Source organism: Otolemur garnettii, unplaced genomic scaffold (assembly GCF_000181295.1).
Source record: "Otolemur garnettii isolate 467f Iridium unplaced genomic scaffold, OtoGar3 scaffold00272, whole genome shotgun sequence".
NCBI classification, from domain to species: domain Eukaryota; kingdom Metazoa; phylum Chordata; class Mammalia; order Primates; family Galagidae; genus Otolemur; species Otolemur garnettii.
This window is the reverse complement of record NW_003852667.1, coordinates 258702-272056: the sequence shown is the minus strand read 5'-3', so window position 1 is coordinate 272056 and position 13355 is coordinate 258702. Positions and strand designations below refer to the sequence as shown.

The 13355-nt window shown below is 38.2% G+C and overlaps 1 protein-coding gene across 8 annotated transcripts in view; it reads right to left on the bottom strand.

Moving 5' to 3' along the window:
• Nucleotides 1-13355, bottom strand: part of ARHGEF9 (Cdc42 guanine nucleotide exchange factor 9) — a 290995-nt gene that overhangs the window by 160066 nt on the left and 117574 nt on the right. For all 8 annotated transcript variants that reach the window (XM_012813510.1, XM_003802991.3, XM_023508746.1 and 5 more), the window contains one exon: nucleotides 2107-2286. In XM_012813510.1, coding sequence (XP_012668964.1) covers nucleotides 2107-2286 — 180 coding nt within the window. The remainder of the gene's footprint in view (nucleotides 1-2106; nucleotides 2287-13355) is intronic.

Genomic DNA, 13355 nt, shown 5'->3' with positions numbered 1-13355 from the left:
AAAAAAAAAAAAATTTAGAAGAAAATGTGGGAAAATGCTAGACAAAATTAGCCTTCGAACATATTTTATGCAAAAGAATCCCTTGGCAACACCAAACATAAATAAATGGGACATGATCAAGCTAAAAAGCTTCTGTATACCAAAGTGTACCACAAATAAAGTCAATAGATAGCCTTCAGAATGAGAGAAGATACCTGCATGCTCTAAATATGACAAAGGGCTGATAACTAGAATCTATAGAGAACTCAAATGAATCAACAAGGAAAGAGCAAACAAACCTTATTGTGAGTGAGTAAACAAATTGAACAGAAACTTCTCTGAAGATGACAGGCGAATGGCCAACAAACACATGAAAAAATGCTCATCATCCCTAATCAATAGAGAAATGAAAATCAAAACCACCCTGAGTATTACCTAACTCCTGTGAGATTAACTCATACCACAAAATCCCAAAATCTGCACATGCTGATTTAGATATGGAGAGAAGGAAACACTTCTAATACAACCTCTATGGCAGTGGTTCTCAACCTTATTAATGCCACAACCCTGTTCATCATGTTGTGGTGACCCCCAACCATAAAACTATTTGGTTGGGGGTCACCACAACATGCAGAACTGTTAAAGGGTCATGGTATTAGGAAGGTTGAGAACCACTGCTCTATGAAAAGAAACATGGAGAATCCTCAAAAAACTAAAAGTAGACCTTCCACTTGATCCTACAATCCCATTACTAGTTATCTACCCAGAGAAGAAAAATCATTTCACCACAAGGACTTTTGCACTAGAATATTTATTGCAGCTCAGTTCACAATTGCTAATAGATGTAAGCAACCCAAGTGCCCATCAACACATGAATGGACTTAAAAACTGTAGTGTATGTATACCATAGAGTATTAGTCAATCATAGGAGAAGGTGGAGACTTTACATCTATTCCATTTACCTGGGTAGAGCTGGAATACATTCTTCTTATAAAGTGTCTCATGAGTTGAAAAAAGAAGTATTAAATGTACGCAATACTAACATCAAACCAATATATAAACAACTACACACCCACTCATAAGAAAAAACACAAGTATATTCTAGCAAAGAGAAGGAGAGAGGAAGGAGAAGAGTGAGGGTGATTGACAGAATCTTACCTAATGTGCACAATGTGAGGGTATGCAGCATGCCTCCTGTGTGAAAGGCTCCACTAGAAAGCCAAGACAGGTAGACTTCTTGAGCTCAGAAGTTTGAGAAAAGCCTAAGCAAGGGTGAGACTCCACTGTACTAAAAATAGAAAAAGTAGCCTGATGTTGTGGTGGGTGCCTGTAGTCCCAGCTACTTGGGAGACTAAAGCTAAGAGGATCACTTGATCCCAAGAGTTTGAGGTTGATGTGAGCTTTGATGCCAGGGAACTCTACCCAAGGTGAATGAGTGAGACTCTGTCTCAAAAAAAAAAAAAAAAGGAAGAGGAAGGATGGCAAAATAAGTATGTCATCTGTGAACGAAACTCAGAAAATGTTAAATATTTCCTTCAGTGAAACCTTCTCATATTCTAGATGTGTAAAATCCAAAAGCAACTTGCCCAATGTTACCTAGATATTCATTACAGACATAAAATTCCTCTGCTGTCTTATTTCCTTACACTCCTTCCTCCAAATCCATGACCTCTTTTCCTACCCTTATTACTTCCCCTATTCCAGTGCTCTTTCATAAGTGCCTTAGAAGAACCTAATTTCTTGCTAACCATGATCCCTCTTATTGCTCATATTCCTGGATTCTCTTTGAGTGAACATGTTGAATTCCTCCAAAAATATTGAGTTTCATGGAAACTGAACCTAACAGGAACAGAAAAGATAAGCTGAAGGGAAACCCTAATTGTAACAGCCTAGAAGGAAAGGAAGAGGGTAGGGAATGGCAAAGAAGAAGAAGAACCCAAGACAAATCACAGCACCTTTCTAAGTCCTCATTACCTCGCCAGAGGCCAAGGATCAAAATCAGGTTCAGAGAGGAACTCATCTCCCACTGCATGACAAAGCAGGTGAACATAACCAGACAGCTTAGACACTTCTTCTATTGCTTCCTAACACATCTCAAAACCCTATCCAAATAGATAACATACTTACATGCTCTAGGAAGCAGGGTCCTATCTCACTGAGGTGGGGGTCATCATTGTTGTATTGTTTCTCCAGATCTCTCACGAAGCTCATCTGAAACCTGTAGATGTCTTCAATGTTCCCAAATATTACCTTCAGTTGATCATCACTGAACATGTCCCTTCTCTTTCGGCACTGCTTCAGATAGCCCTGCAGACAAAGGAAAAGCCCAAGATGAGGATGTTCCATGCTCCAAATCAATGACCTCAGAAGGCTTTACATTTCCTAAGCACTTGGGAGCCTCAATTCAATTCCATGAAGTAAGCGGAGAATAATCATTTCCATTTCCATTTTTCATGAGAAAATTGAGGGTTAGAGAAGGAAGTCACTCCCTCAGTGACTAATAAGAAAAGCTAGATCACCAGGAAAGATGTTAAGAATGCAAAGACTTTCAATTAAAAAAAAAAAAAAAAGAATGCAAAGACTCCAGAAGGTAGGGTTTTTCCCTTCCAGTCTGTATAATAAGGACTCCCAAAGTCAAAAGTTCCTTTCTCAGAAGCCGATTGAGCACATTGTCACTTGTCTTTGTAGCTATTAGGTTAGCTGGATCTATTCACGTCTCTAAAGTTCTATTCTTTACAGGACCATCCAAAAAGGTCTTCATAACACTGAAAACAATTTGGCAACAGAGGCCAGCACAGGAAAACTTCCCATAAGGGAAAAAAAATTGACAAAACCATACCATTTCTTAAAGTAAATCCTTCAGGTGTCTATAGTACCTGGCCAGGAGAGATCATTTGGATGAGCTCAGCTAGCAAGCTCATGTGTGCCTGGGTATGTATGGTATTTCTAGCAGAGCAGATGTTTACAACACATTTGTGAATAACCAGAGAAATTAATAAAGCTAGCCATTGATGAAAGAGAAAAGGGGATGAAAGATGTTCTTATTCTGATAAGATAGCACTAAGCTAAAATACAACACACTCAAGGCATAATGTAAATCAGGGCAAAAAGAGTCACAGTCTAAACTGGGTCTTCCATTCTGAACTTACTATCACGGATTTTTACTTGATATTTATTGCCCTCATTATAACATTAGAAATTTTAAGCACACAAAAATGTTATTAGTGAGAACGAGTTAAGTGAAAATTTCTTAACAACTTTCTTCAGTGTTAAGCCCCCAATGAGGAGTTTTGTAGTGGCTAATTTACCACATATAAGACTCTGTCCCTAACTGTCTTTGTTTCCCCTAACACAGCTGCCAAGAAGGTCATCTGGGCACATTCCAGGAAATATCCTCTTTTCTGGCTTCAAAGACCTTTATCACCTAATACCCCAATCTTACCTCCCTTATGTCTTCTTACCCTCCAATTCAGCCATTAATTAGCATATATCCTTCAACAGTTGGCAAATTAATATTCAAAGCCCATGTTGACTTCTATTCAACAAATGGCTGCTACCTTAATTGACTGACATGCTCAGAATTTTCTGCATTCCTTAATATCCAAATTCCTTACCAGAAAGAAGATACCCTCCCTGTCTAATATGTAACACACAGGTCCTGCCCTGTCTGAGTAGGTCTGTTTGTCTGCCTGTGCCTGTATGTGTGTCTCTCTCTACCCCTACCACCTTTTGAAGTGTATTAGCTACAACTGAGCCAGGAGAGAAGTGAATGTATCATCTTAACATTAAGCAGGGGAACAGAGGCTTCCTCAACCCTGCTCCTGCTTTTTTCCCTAAGGTAAGCCTGAGGGAAAATGTAGCAGCCTGTATATCCTATGGCTAAGAGGAGTGAGAGTTACAAGAAATACCTGTAATGGAACACTTTGGTGAAAAGGGCATGGAGAGAGATTTGGTTCTAACAAGCATGAGTGAGCTCGTGAGATGAGAGCATTGGTGAATTGGCAGTCTCTACACCTGTGGTGTTGAGAAGCACGCACGAGCTCAGCCTTATATTAGGCTGGAGGAGAAGGCAGTTAAGAGGCATGCGCATTCTATCATGGGTCCACTTACTCTGACTCTGTCTCCTCTCCTGCCTGCAGAATGCCAGCAGGGCGTCTCTGCTGAAGATTACAAAGCTCTGCTAAAGATTAAGAGCTATCTGTTCTAAGAAGACCTTTACTCTCTCTAAGTCTCTCTCTCTCTCTCTCTCTCTCTCTCTCTCTCTCCAGCTAAAGTAGATAGCCCTCAAACACCTAAGAGAAACTGTTCCTGAGCAAGGTAGCTTAGTGGTCCACGTCCAGAACCTACCTAAGCTGGGCCTGAGACCTGGCCAGTCCTGGGCCCTGGCAGGAAAAGTTGGGAAGTATAGGTAGCAATGTCACATTTATTCTGTTACTTTTGGGTAAGCATTAGGTACTGATGAATGACTTCACTGGAAGACAGAAGAGGCTAATTTAAATACCTCATTCATTCCCTGAGAAGCCAGTTTAAGAAATATAATAGTTTTGTCTGCTGCTCCCATTTGAAAGATCTCAGGGAAGAAATAAAGCACCATTAAAAACCCCCAAATGCAACAAAGATGCCAAAGCTCAACATCATAACAGAATATAACATAAATGAAAAAGAAGATAGTGGTCTCTGGAAAATAAAACAAATGGATATGATAGTGTAGCTTCTTAATTCCTCAAATATGCAATATATTGCTTATCATCAAGGAAATCATTCTTTTCTATTAGATTGTGTACATTGTGGCAAGGTAACATTAAGCTATATATTAGGAAGAAAGTAAATTCCACATGATGGTAGGGACCTACAGTGTTTCATCAACTTGTTGTTTTTTTTTTTTTTAAACTAATGCTAAATCATAAATATATTCTGGTACATTTAGCTTGATGAAATATTACATAGTAACACAAATGATGATTAGGAAGACTATGTAGAAACAAAAAAAGTATTTATGATATACTGTTAAAAAGCAGAACATATAACGGCATGCCACTATGATTACAACTGAACAGATTTAAGGAGATTATTCAATAGCACCAACAACTCTGCTATATTTTATAAATTTTACCTGATTTCGTTCCTATTTTTAAACTTCTTCCAATGATGTTTTCCAGTGTCTTCCTTATTTAAAAATGAGAAAATGCCTTTTCCAGAAAGTATAAATTAAAAAGTATTTAATACAACTACAAGAAGGCTGACTTATTTCTTCTAACTCAATCATTTTTAAGGCTATGTAATTTAAGATGAGCTGGTTCAATTTTAAGTGAGGAAAAAGAGAAAGAAATAAGACTGATAGCTATACTACTGCAAGAAAGCAGCATTCAAAACTGAGTCCGCCCTCTTTTTAGAGGAACATCAAGAAAACCATACACAGGCAAGGAGGAGTTAGCAAGGTAGGGAGAGGTCTAAAAAGCAACACCACAAAGAATGATGGATGGAATCAGGTTTGTTTGTGCTCCATAAGATTCAAGGCCCAATGAAGGCCTGCCATAGGACAGAGGGAGCAAAAGGGGTCTGTTACTTTTTTTTTTATTATTATTAAGTCAAATACACATAGATCATGAATACATTCATGTAAATGTGGGGTACAAGGTGCTAATTTTTTTTATACAATCTAACATGGTTACATTAAGCCAATCAACATAGCTTTTACCTCATTTACTTAATTATTGTGCCAAAACATCTATGTTCTACATTTCACAGATTTGACTTGTACCCATGTCATATGTTCCATAGGTGTAACCCCGCCTTTTACCCTCCCTCTGTTGAACCTCCTCCCTCCCCTCCCTTCCCCTCCCACTCCATATCTCTCTAGCATCCTGGACTATAGTTGTGTTCTATTTTTTACAAGAAAGTGTGAGTAAATATAAATAGGTTTCATAGAAGTACTGAGTACATTGGACACTTTTTCCTCCATTCTTGAGAAACTTTACTCAGGAGGATATGTTCCAGATCCCTCCATGTAAACATAAAAGAGATTTGGGCTTCTTCCATGACTTGGATATTATGAATTAAGCTGCTATGAACAATCTGGTGCAAATATCTTTTTTGCTAAGTGATTCTTGGTCTTTTGGATATACTCCTAGTAGAGGAATTGCAGGATCCAATGGCAGGTCAATTTTTAGTTCCCTGAGTGTTCTCCAAACTTCTTTCCAAATGAAAGGTACTAGGTTGCAGTCCCACCAGCAGTGCAGAAGCGTTCCCTTTTCTCCACATCCACGCCAACATCTGTACTTTTGGGAATTTGTTATGTGGGCTACTCTTACTAGAGTTAGATGGTATCTCAAAGTGGTTTTGATTTACATTTCTGTGATGATGAAAGAAGGTGAGTATTTTTTCATGTATCTATATATCATGTGCCTCTCTTCTTCATGGAAGCTTCTGTACAAGTCTCTTGCCCATAGTGAAATGGGATCACTTGTTCTTTTCTTAATACTAAGTTTGAGTTATCTGCAGATTCTGGTTATCAGACCATTGTCAGAAATGTAACCTGCAAATATCCTCTCCCATTCTGAGGGCAGTCTGCTTGTTTTACTTACCATGGCCTGCCACAGGACAGAGGGAGCAATAGGGGTCTGTTACTTTTACTATTAGGCATGCTTCGAACACTCTCTGACCCCACCTGGATGCTAAGAAGGAATAGGATACTATGGTACTGGGTATAAACTGAGATTCAAGAGAGGCAGTTTCCCAGACCCTCACCTCGAGCCTCCTAGGAGTAAAGTGGGCATGGGTGGGAAAGCAGGCCACAGAGTAGTTAAGAGTCCTATGGATGTTATCAAATCAGTTACAATCGGCAGGTGCAGTGGCTCACACCTCCTAGCACTCCGAGTAGCCAAAGCAGGTAGATTCCTTGAGCTTAGAAGTTTGAGATTATACTGAGCAAGAGTGAGATCCCATCCTTACTAAAAGTAGAAAAACTAGCCAAGTGTGGTGGGTGCCTGTAGTCCAAGCTACCTGGGATGCTGAGACAAGAGGATTGCTTGAGCTCAGGAGTTTGACATTGCTGTTAGCTATAACACCGCAGCATTCTACCCAGGGTGACAGAATGAAACTATCTCAAAAAAAAAAAAAAAAAACAGTCACAATTGCTATAAATCAGCCTTAACAATGTCATAGTAACAGCTAAAGAAGGCTGCCTATACATTTCACTTTGTTCTTAACCCCACATAGGCTGATCAAGAAGTCTAGATCTAGTACATTGATCTAGAAGTAGTGTCTTAATATTGGATATAAACAATAACCAAGATCTTCTGGGAAGAACCTGGAAATTGCTAGGAAATCAGATGGATCAAAGAGACTCTGGATCATTTAGCGTTTGGGAGACCCTTTGGGGAAGGGCCGTCAAGTCTAGACTTTACTGTTTCTATCTCTAAAATGAAGAAATCAAAAAAATATTTCCATGGCCTCTTTCAGTTCTGAATTTATAGGGGGGTTCATATAATTATTTGCCTCTAAGCCTAAGACCTGACAGACTTAACATCCTTACTATGATTTTAAGTAAATTAGGGGATAATGTCCATGGTTGTGTCTTATTCACAGCTATATCCTCAGAGTTTAACACAGCACTTGGGATATAGTTGCTGTTCAGTAAATATTTGTTGAATAAATACAAATGAATAGCTCTTCCCATGTTAATGATGATGAAAGGTATGTTAGAAACAGAATGCTCAAACTGAATTTTCTTTTCTTCTCCCATTTTTTTTATGAGTTGGGAAACACTTTCTTCAAATGAAATAAAACCATTAAAAAAAGGAAGAAAGAAGATATTGACAACATGCGAAACTTAGCAAAAGATTAATATCTGGAGTATACAAGGACCTCTTCTAAATCAGCAAGACAAATATCATTAACTACAGGAAAATGGGCAAAAGATAGGAACAGGTCCTGGAGTGTCCGGGTGTAATAGACAGGTAGGACCTAGGGCAGGTAAAAATCCCTTGAGGGCAACTAGCTGCCTCATTCTTTTATACTAGTATGCTATACAAATACTACCATTTTATAAATGTGTTATCATTTTATACTTGTGCCAAGAAGTAGACTATTGGTAAGTACTGACATAGGCAATTCACAGAAAGAAGACTCAAATGGTTATTAAGTTTGAAAACCTCAGGCCTAAAAATATCAAATGGAAATGACTTGAAGCTATAGCATGATAAACTTGATTAGTCCTAAGGAAGAATTTCTTGATAGTGAAGAATACTATTCTTTTAGTGAAGATGAACAGATGAAGGTGAACAGATGAACAGATGAAGATAATATAGATGAATGAGGAAAGCTAGGCTAGCTTCTCCAGAGGCATTTGAAGACAGAATCTGTTTCACAAGTATGGGATAAATGAGATTATCTTCCTGAAGAGAGACAGACAAGACAGCTTTATAAGACATATTTTGCTCTGCTTCCCCTTGCCTCAGTTTCTCTGATTGTAACATGAGTTCTAAGGTTACATGAGATGATACCACCAATTTTTGGTCCAGGTGATCTGGAACTAAACCAAGGATCTTTTTACCACTGAGTTTAGAAAGAAGAATTTGAGCTTTTGGAAAGAATTCATTAAAAGAAATCTTTTCTCTTATCACATTGAATGACTGTGATTTAAAAATCACCTTATTTCCACCAGGTGTGATGGCTCACAGCTATAATCTAGCACCCTGGGAGGCCGAGGACAGTGGATTGCCTGAGCTTACAAGTTCAAGACCAGCCTGAGCCAGAGCGAGACTTTGTCTCTAAAAATAGCCGGGCATTGTGGTAGGCTCCTGTAGTCCCGGCTACTTGGGAGGCTGAGGCAAGAGATTTGCTTAAGCCTAGGAGTTTGAGGTTGCTGTGAGCTATGACCATGAAACTCTACCAAGGGTGACAAAGTGAAACTCTTTCTCAAAAAAAAAAAAATCACTTCATTTCCTACTTCCTCATTTGTCAAATGAGGGTGTTTTGACTTAAATGATTGTGAAGTGCTTTCTGCTCCAGGAGCAAAGGAAAAAACCACACTACTAGATAGTGTGGTATTTTTCGATACTGAATACAGTGTTCCCTATTTCCCCTTCAACCAATACAAAACTGGGACATGTTTAGAGTTCTCCGATAACCTACAGAAAGAGTAGTTGTGCTATGATAACACATTCACACTTGAGTATGTCATGCCTCTATGGTTATTGAGCAAGATGAGGCAGAAAATGCACAATGATGTGGCTCACTACAGCAGCTTCTTCTAGTGGAGGCATATCTACATCTTACAGAATCAGAGAAAGTAAGAGCCAGGCATAAATTAAGGAGAAACTCCTCCAACCTGCCCATTTTAAGTATGAGAAATAGGCTCAGGATAGAAAGACTCACATAAGGTTCCCCATCTAGTCAGTGGCCATGGTGGGACCTGAACCTTGGATTCACAATTCTGAGTCTCATATTCTTTCTGATAAATCATATGCTCCTCAAAGCTTTGGGTTTAAAGGTGGCATAACCCTGTGCTACAATATTGTCTTCTTGCCTACCTAGACACAGCTCTTTCTACCTCTCTTTGAAATCTGTGGTTTCAGGGTAGAACAAAAAGATAGTTTCCACTGACATTCTTGACTTCAGCACCAACAATAGCTGAGAAATAAGGAAGCAGCAAATCATCAATAAAGGCTTTGATTAAGGCTGGATTGAACAAGTCCTCAAAGCAGAGCCATAGCACACCCCATTCTAGAAAGACGAATGTGTCCATCATTGTTCTAACCCTGTGTCATGTAATAACAGGCCAAGATGTTTGAAGTTGAGAATAAACAATTCTTCTAAGACTAAAGGACTTAAACTGGGCCAGTGTCTAGGAGCTCTGGGAAAATAATTATACTTCTTAAAGGTTCAGTCTATTGATCTATAAAATAGGAATGACAATGACAATCTTTCTCCTCTTTGAAGATCAAATGGTATACAATGTGAATGTACTCTGATAGTGAAAGTAGTACATGCATGTGAACAATTATATTTAATCTACCTTTAAGTAATAGTCTTTGAACATCTACTATGTGCCAGGTAAAGTGCTAGGGAGATATATATCAATAAGTCAACAGATGAAAATCCCTGCCCCTTGTGGAATTTACATTCCAATGGGGGAGACAGAGACAAAGCAAAATATATAAGTAAAATATATAATATACTATGTATTAGATTCAGATAAGTGTAATGGAGAAAAATAAAACAGGAAAGGGAAAAGACAGTGTAAGATTATAATTTTAAGTAGAATGATCAGAGAAGTTTCAAGGAGAAGGTTATATTTCAGTAAAGACTTGATTGAGGTGAGGAAGGGTGCCACAATGACATCTGCATAGGAGGGGAGTGCTTTAGGCAGCATGGAATACCTGTGTAAAGGCTCTAATAGAGAAGCCTATCAGGCATGTTGAAAGAATAGCAATAATGTAGTACATCTGGAGTAGTGAGAGCATGGTGGAAAGTCACAGAGGTAAAGATGGTTGATCACACAGAGACTTGTAAGGATGAATAAGACCATTTACTCAAGAAGAAATGGTGAGCCATTGGAATGTTTTGAGCAGAAGAATGGCATGACCTGACTTCCATCTTGACAGTGTTCTCAGGGGTCTAGGGTGGAACAAAACATTTTACAGTTCCAACAAGTTCCCAGGTAATACAGATGCTACTCCAGAGTATAACACTTTGAGGCTAGAAATAATGCTCAGGGCCTGGCATGGAGCCAAATTCCACTAAAAGTTTGTGTGTATGATGAAATGTTAGTGTTTTTTTTTATATTAAATCATAGCTGTGTACATTAATACACTCATGGGGTACAGTGTCCTGGTTTTATATACAATCTGAAATATTTTAAACAAACTGGTTAACATAGCCTTCATGGCATTTTCATAGTTATTGTGTTAAGACATTTATATTCTACATTTAGAAAGATTTCACATGTACACTTGTAAGATGCACCATAGGTGTGGTCCCACCAATCACCCTCCCTCCACCCATTCTCCTACCTTCCCTCCCCTCCTGCTCCCCTTTCCCCATATTCCTGGGCTATATTTGGGTTATAGCTTTCACATGAAAGCTCTAAATTAGTTTCATAGTAGGGCTGAGTACATTGGATACTTTTTCTTCCATTCTTGAGATACTTTGCTAAGAAGAATATGTTCCAGCTCTATCCATGTAAACATAAAGGAGGTAAAGTCTCCATCTTTCTTTAAGGCTTCATAATATTCCATGGTGTACATATGCCAAAATTCATTGATCCATTGATGGATTGATGGGCACTTGGGCTTCTTCCATGATTTAGCAATTATGAATTGGGCTGCAATAAACATTCTGGTACAAATATCTTTGCTGTAATGTGATTTTTGGTCTTCTGGATAGATACCTAGTAGAGGAATTGTAGGATCAAATGGCAGGTCTATTTTTAGTTCTCTAAGTGTTCTCCAAACATACTTCCAAAAGAAACATATTAGTTTGCATTCCTACCAGGAATGTAGAAGTGTTCCCTTTTCTCTTCATCCATGCCAGTATTTCTGATTTTGGGATTTTGTGATGCGAGATAATAACACTGGAGTTAGATAATGTCTCAAAGTAGTTTGATTTCCATTTCTCTGATGATTAAGAATGATGATCATTTTTTCATATGTCTGTAGGACATGTGTCTGTCTTCTTCAGACAAGTTTCTCTTCAAGTCCCTTGCCCACCCTGAGATGGGATCACTTATTTGCTTCTTGCTAATAGGCGTGAGTTCTCTGTGGATTCTGGTTATTAAACCAGGAGACATAATCTGCAAATATCTTCTCCTATTCTGAGGGCTGCCTGCTTGCTTTACTCACAGTGTTGTTGGCTGTGCACAAGCTTTTTAGTTTGATCAGATCCCAGTAGTGTATTTTTGATGTTGCTTCAATTGCCTAATGGGTCCTCCTCATAAAATTTTCGCCCAGGCCGATTTCTTCGAGTGCTTTCCCTACACTTTCTTCTAATATTTTTATAGTTTCATGTCTTAAGTTTAAATCTTTAATCTAGTGACAGTCTATCTTAGTTAATGGTGAAAGGTGTGGGTCCAGTTTCAGTCTTCTACAGGTCGCCAGCCAGTTAGCCCAGCACCATTTGTTAAATAGGGAATCTTTTCCACACTCAATATTTTTAATTGGCTTGTCAAAGATCATATAATGGTAATTAGCTGGTTTCATCTCTTGGTTCTCTATTCTATTCCACATATCTACCTCTATGTTTTTGTGCCAGTACCATCCTGTTTTGATCACTATGGATTTATAGTATAGTCTGAGGTCTGGTAGGGTGATTCTTCCTGCTTTGCTTTTATTTCTGAGTAATGTCTTGGCCATTCGAAGTTTTTTCTGATTCCATATAAAATGAAGTACTATTTTTTCGAGATCTTTAAAGGATGACAGTAGGGCTTTAATAGGGATTGCATTAAAATTGTATATTGCTTTGGGTGGTATGGACATTTAAACAATGTTCATTCTTCTCAGCCATGAGCATGGTATGTTTTTCCATTTGTTATCATTTTCACTTATTCCTTTCCTTAGAGTTTCATAGTTCTCTTTATAGAGATCTTTCATGTCCTTTGTTAGATAAACTCCCAAATATTTCATCTTTTTTGGCAGTACTGTGAATGGAATAGAGTCCTTGTCTATTTTTTCAACTTGACTATTGTTGATATATGTAAAGGCTACCAATTTATGAGTGTTGGTTTTGTAACCTGAGACGCTGTTGTATTCCTTGATCACTTCTAAGAGTTTTGCAGTAGAAACCCTGGTGTTTACCCTATATACAATCATAGCATCTGGAACACTGAAAGTTTAATCTTTTCTGATCCTATATGGATACCCTTGATCTCCCTTTCTTCCCTAATTGTGATGGCTAAAACTTCCATTACAATGTTAAAGAGAAATGGAGACAATGGGTAACCTTGCCTGGTTCCTGATCTGAGTGGAAATGATTTCAATTTAACTCCACTGAATACACTATTGCCTGTGGGTTTGCGGTAGATGGCCTATATCAGTTTAAAAAATTTCCCTTCTATACCAATTTTCTTACGTGTTCTAATCATGAAAGGGTGCTAGATATTATCAAAAGCTTTTTCTGTATCAATTGAGAGTATCATATGGTCTTTGTTTTTTTATTTGTTGATGTGAAGAATTATATTTATGGATTTACATATGTTGAACCAGCCTTGGGACCCTGGGATAAAATCTACTTGGTTGTGGTGCATAATTTTTTTGATGTGTTGCTGGATTCTGTTAGTTAGCATTTTGTTGAATATTTTCAGATCAATATTCATTAGGGATATTGGTCTATAATTTTCTTTTCTTGTTGGGTCTTTTCCTGGTTTGGGGATCAAGGTG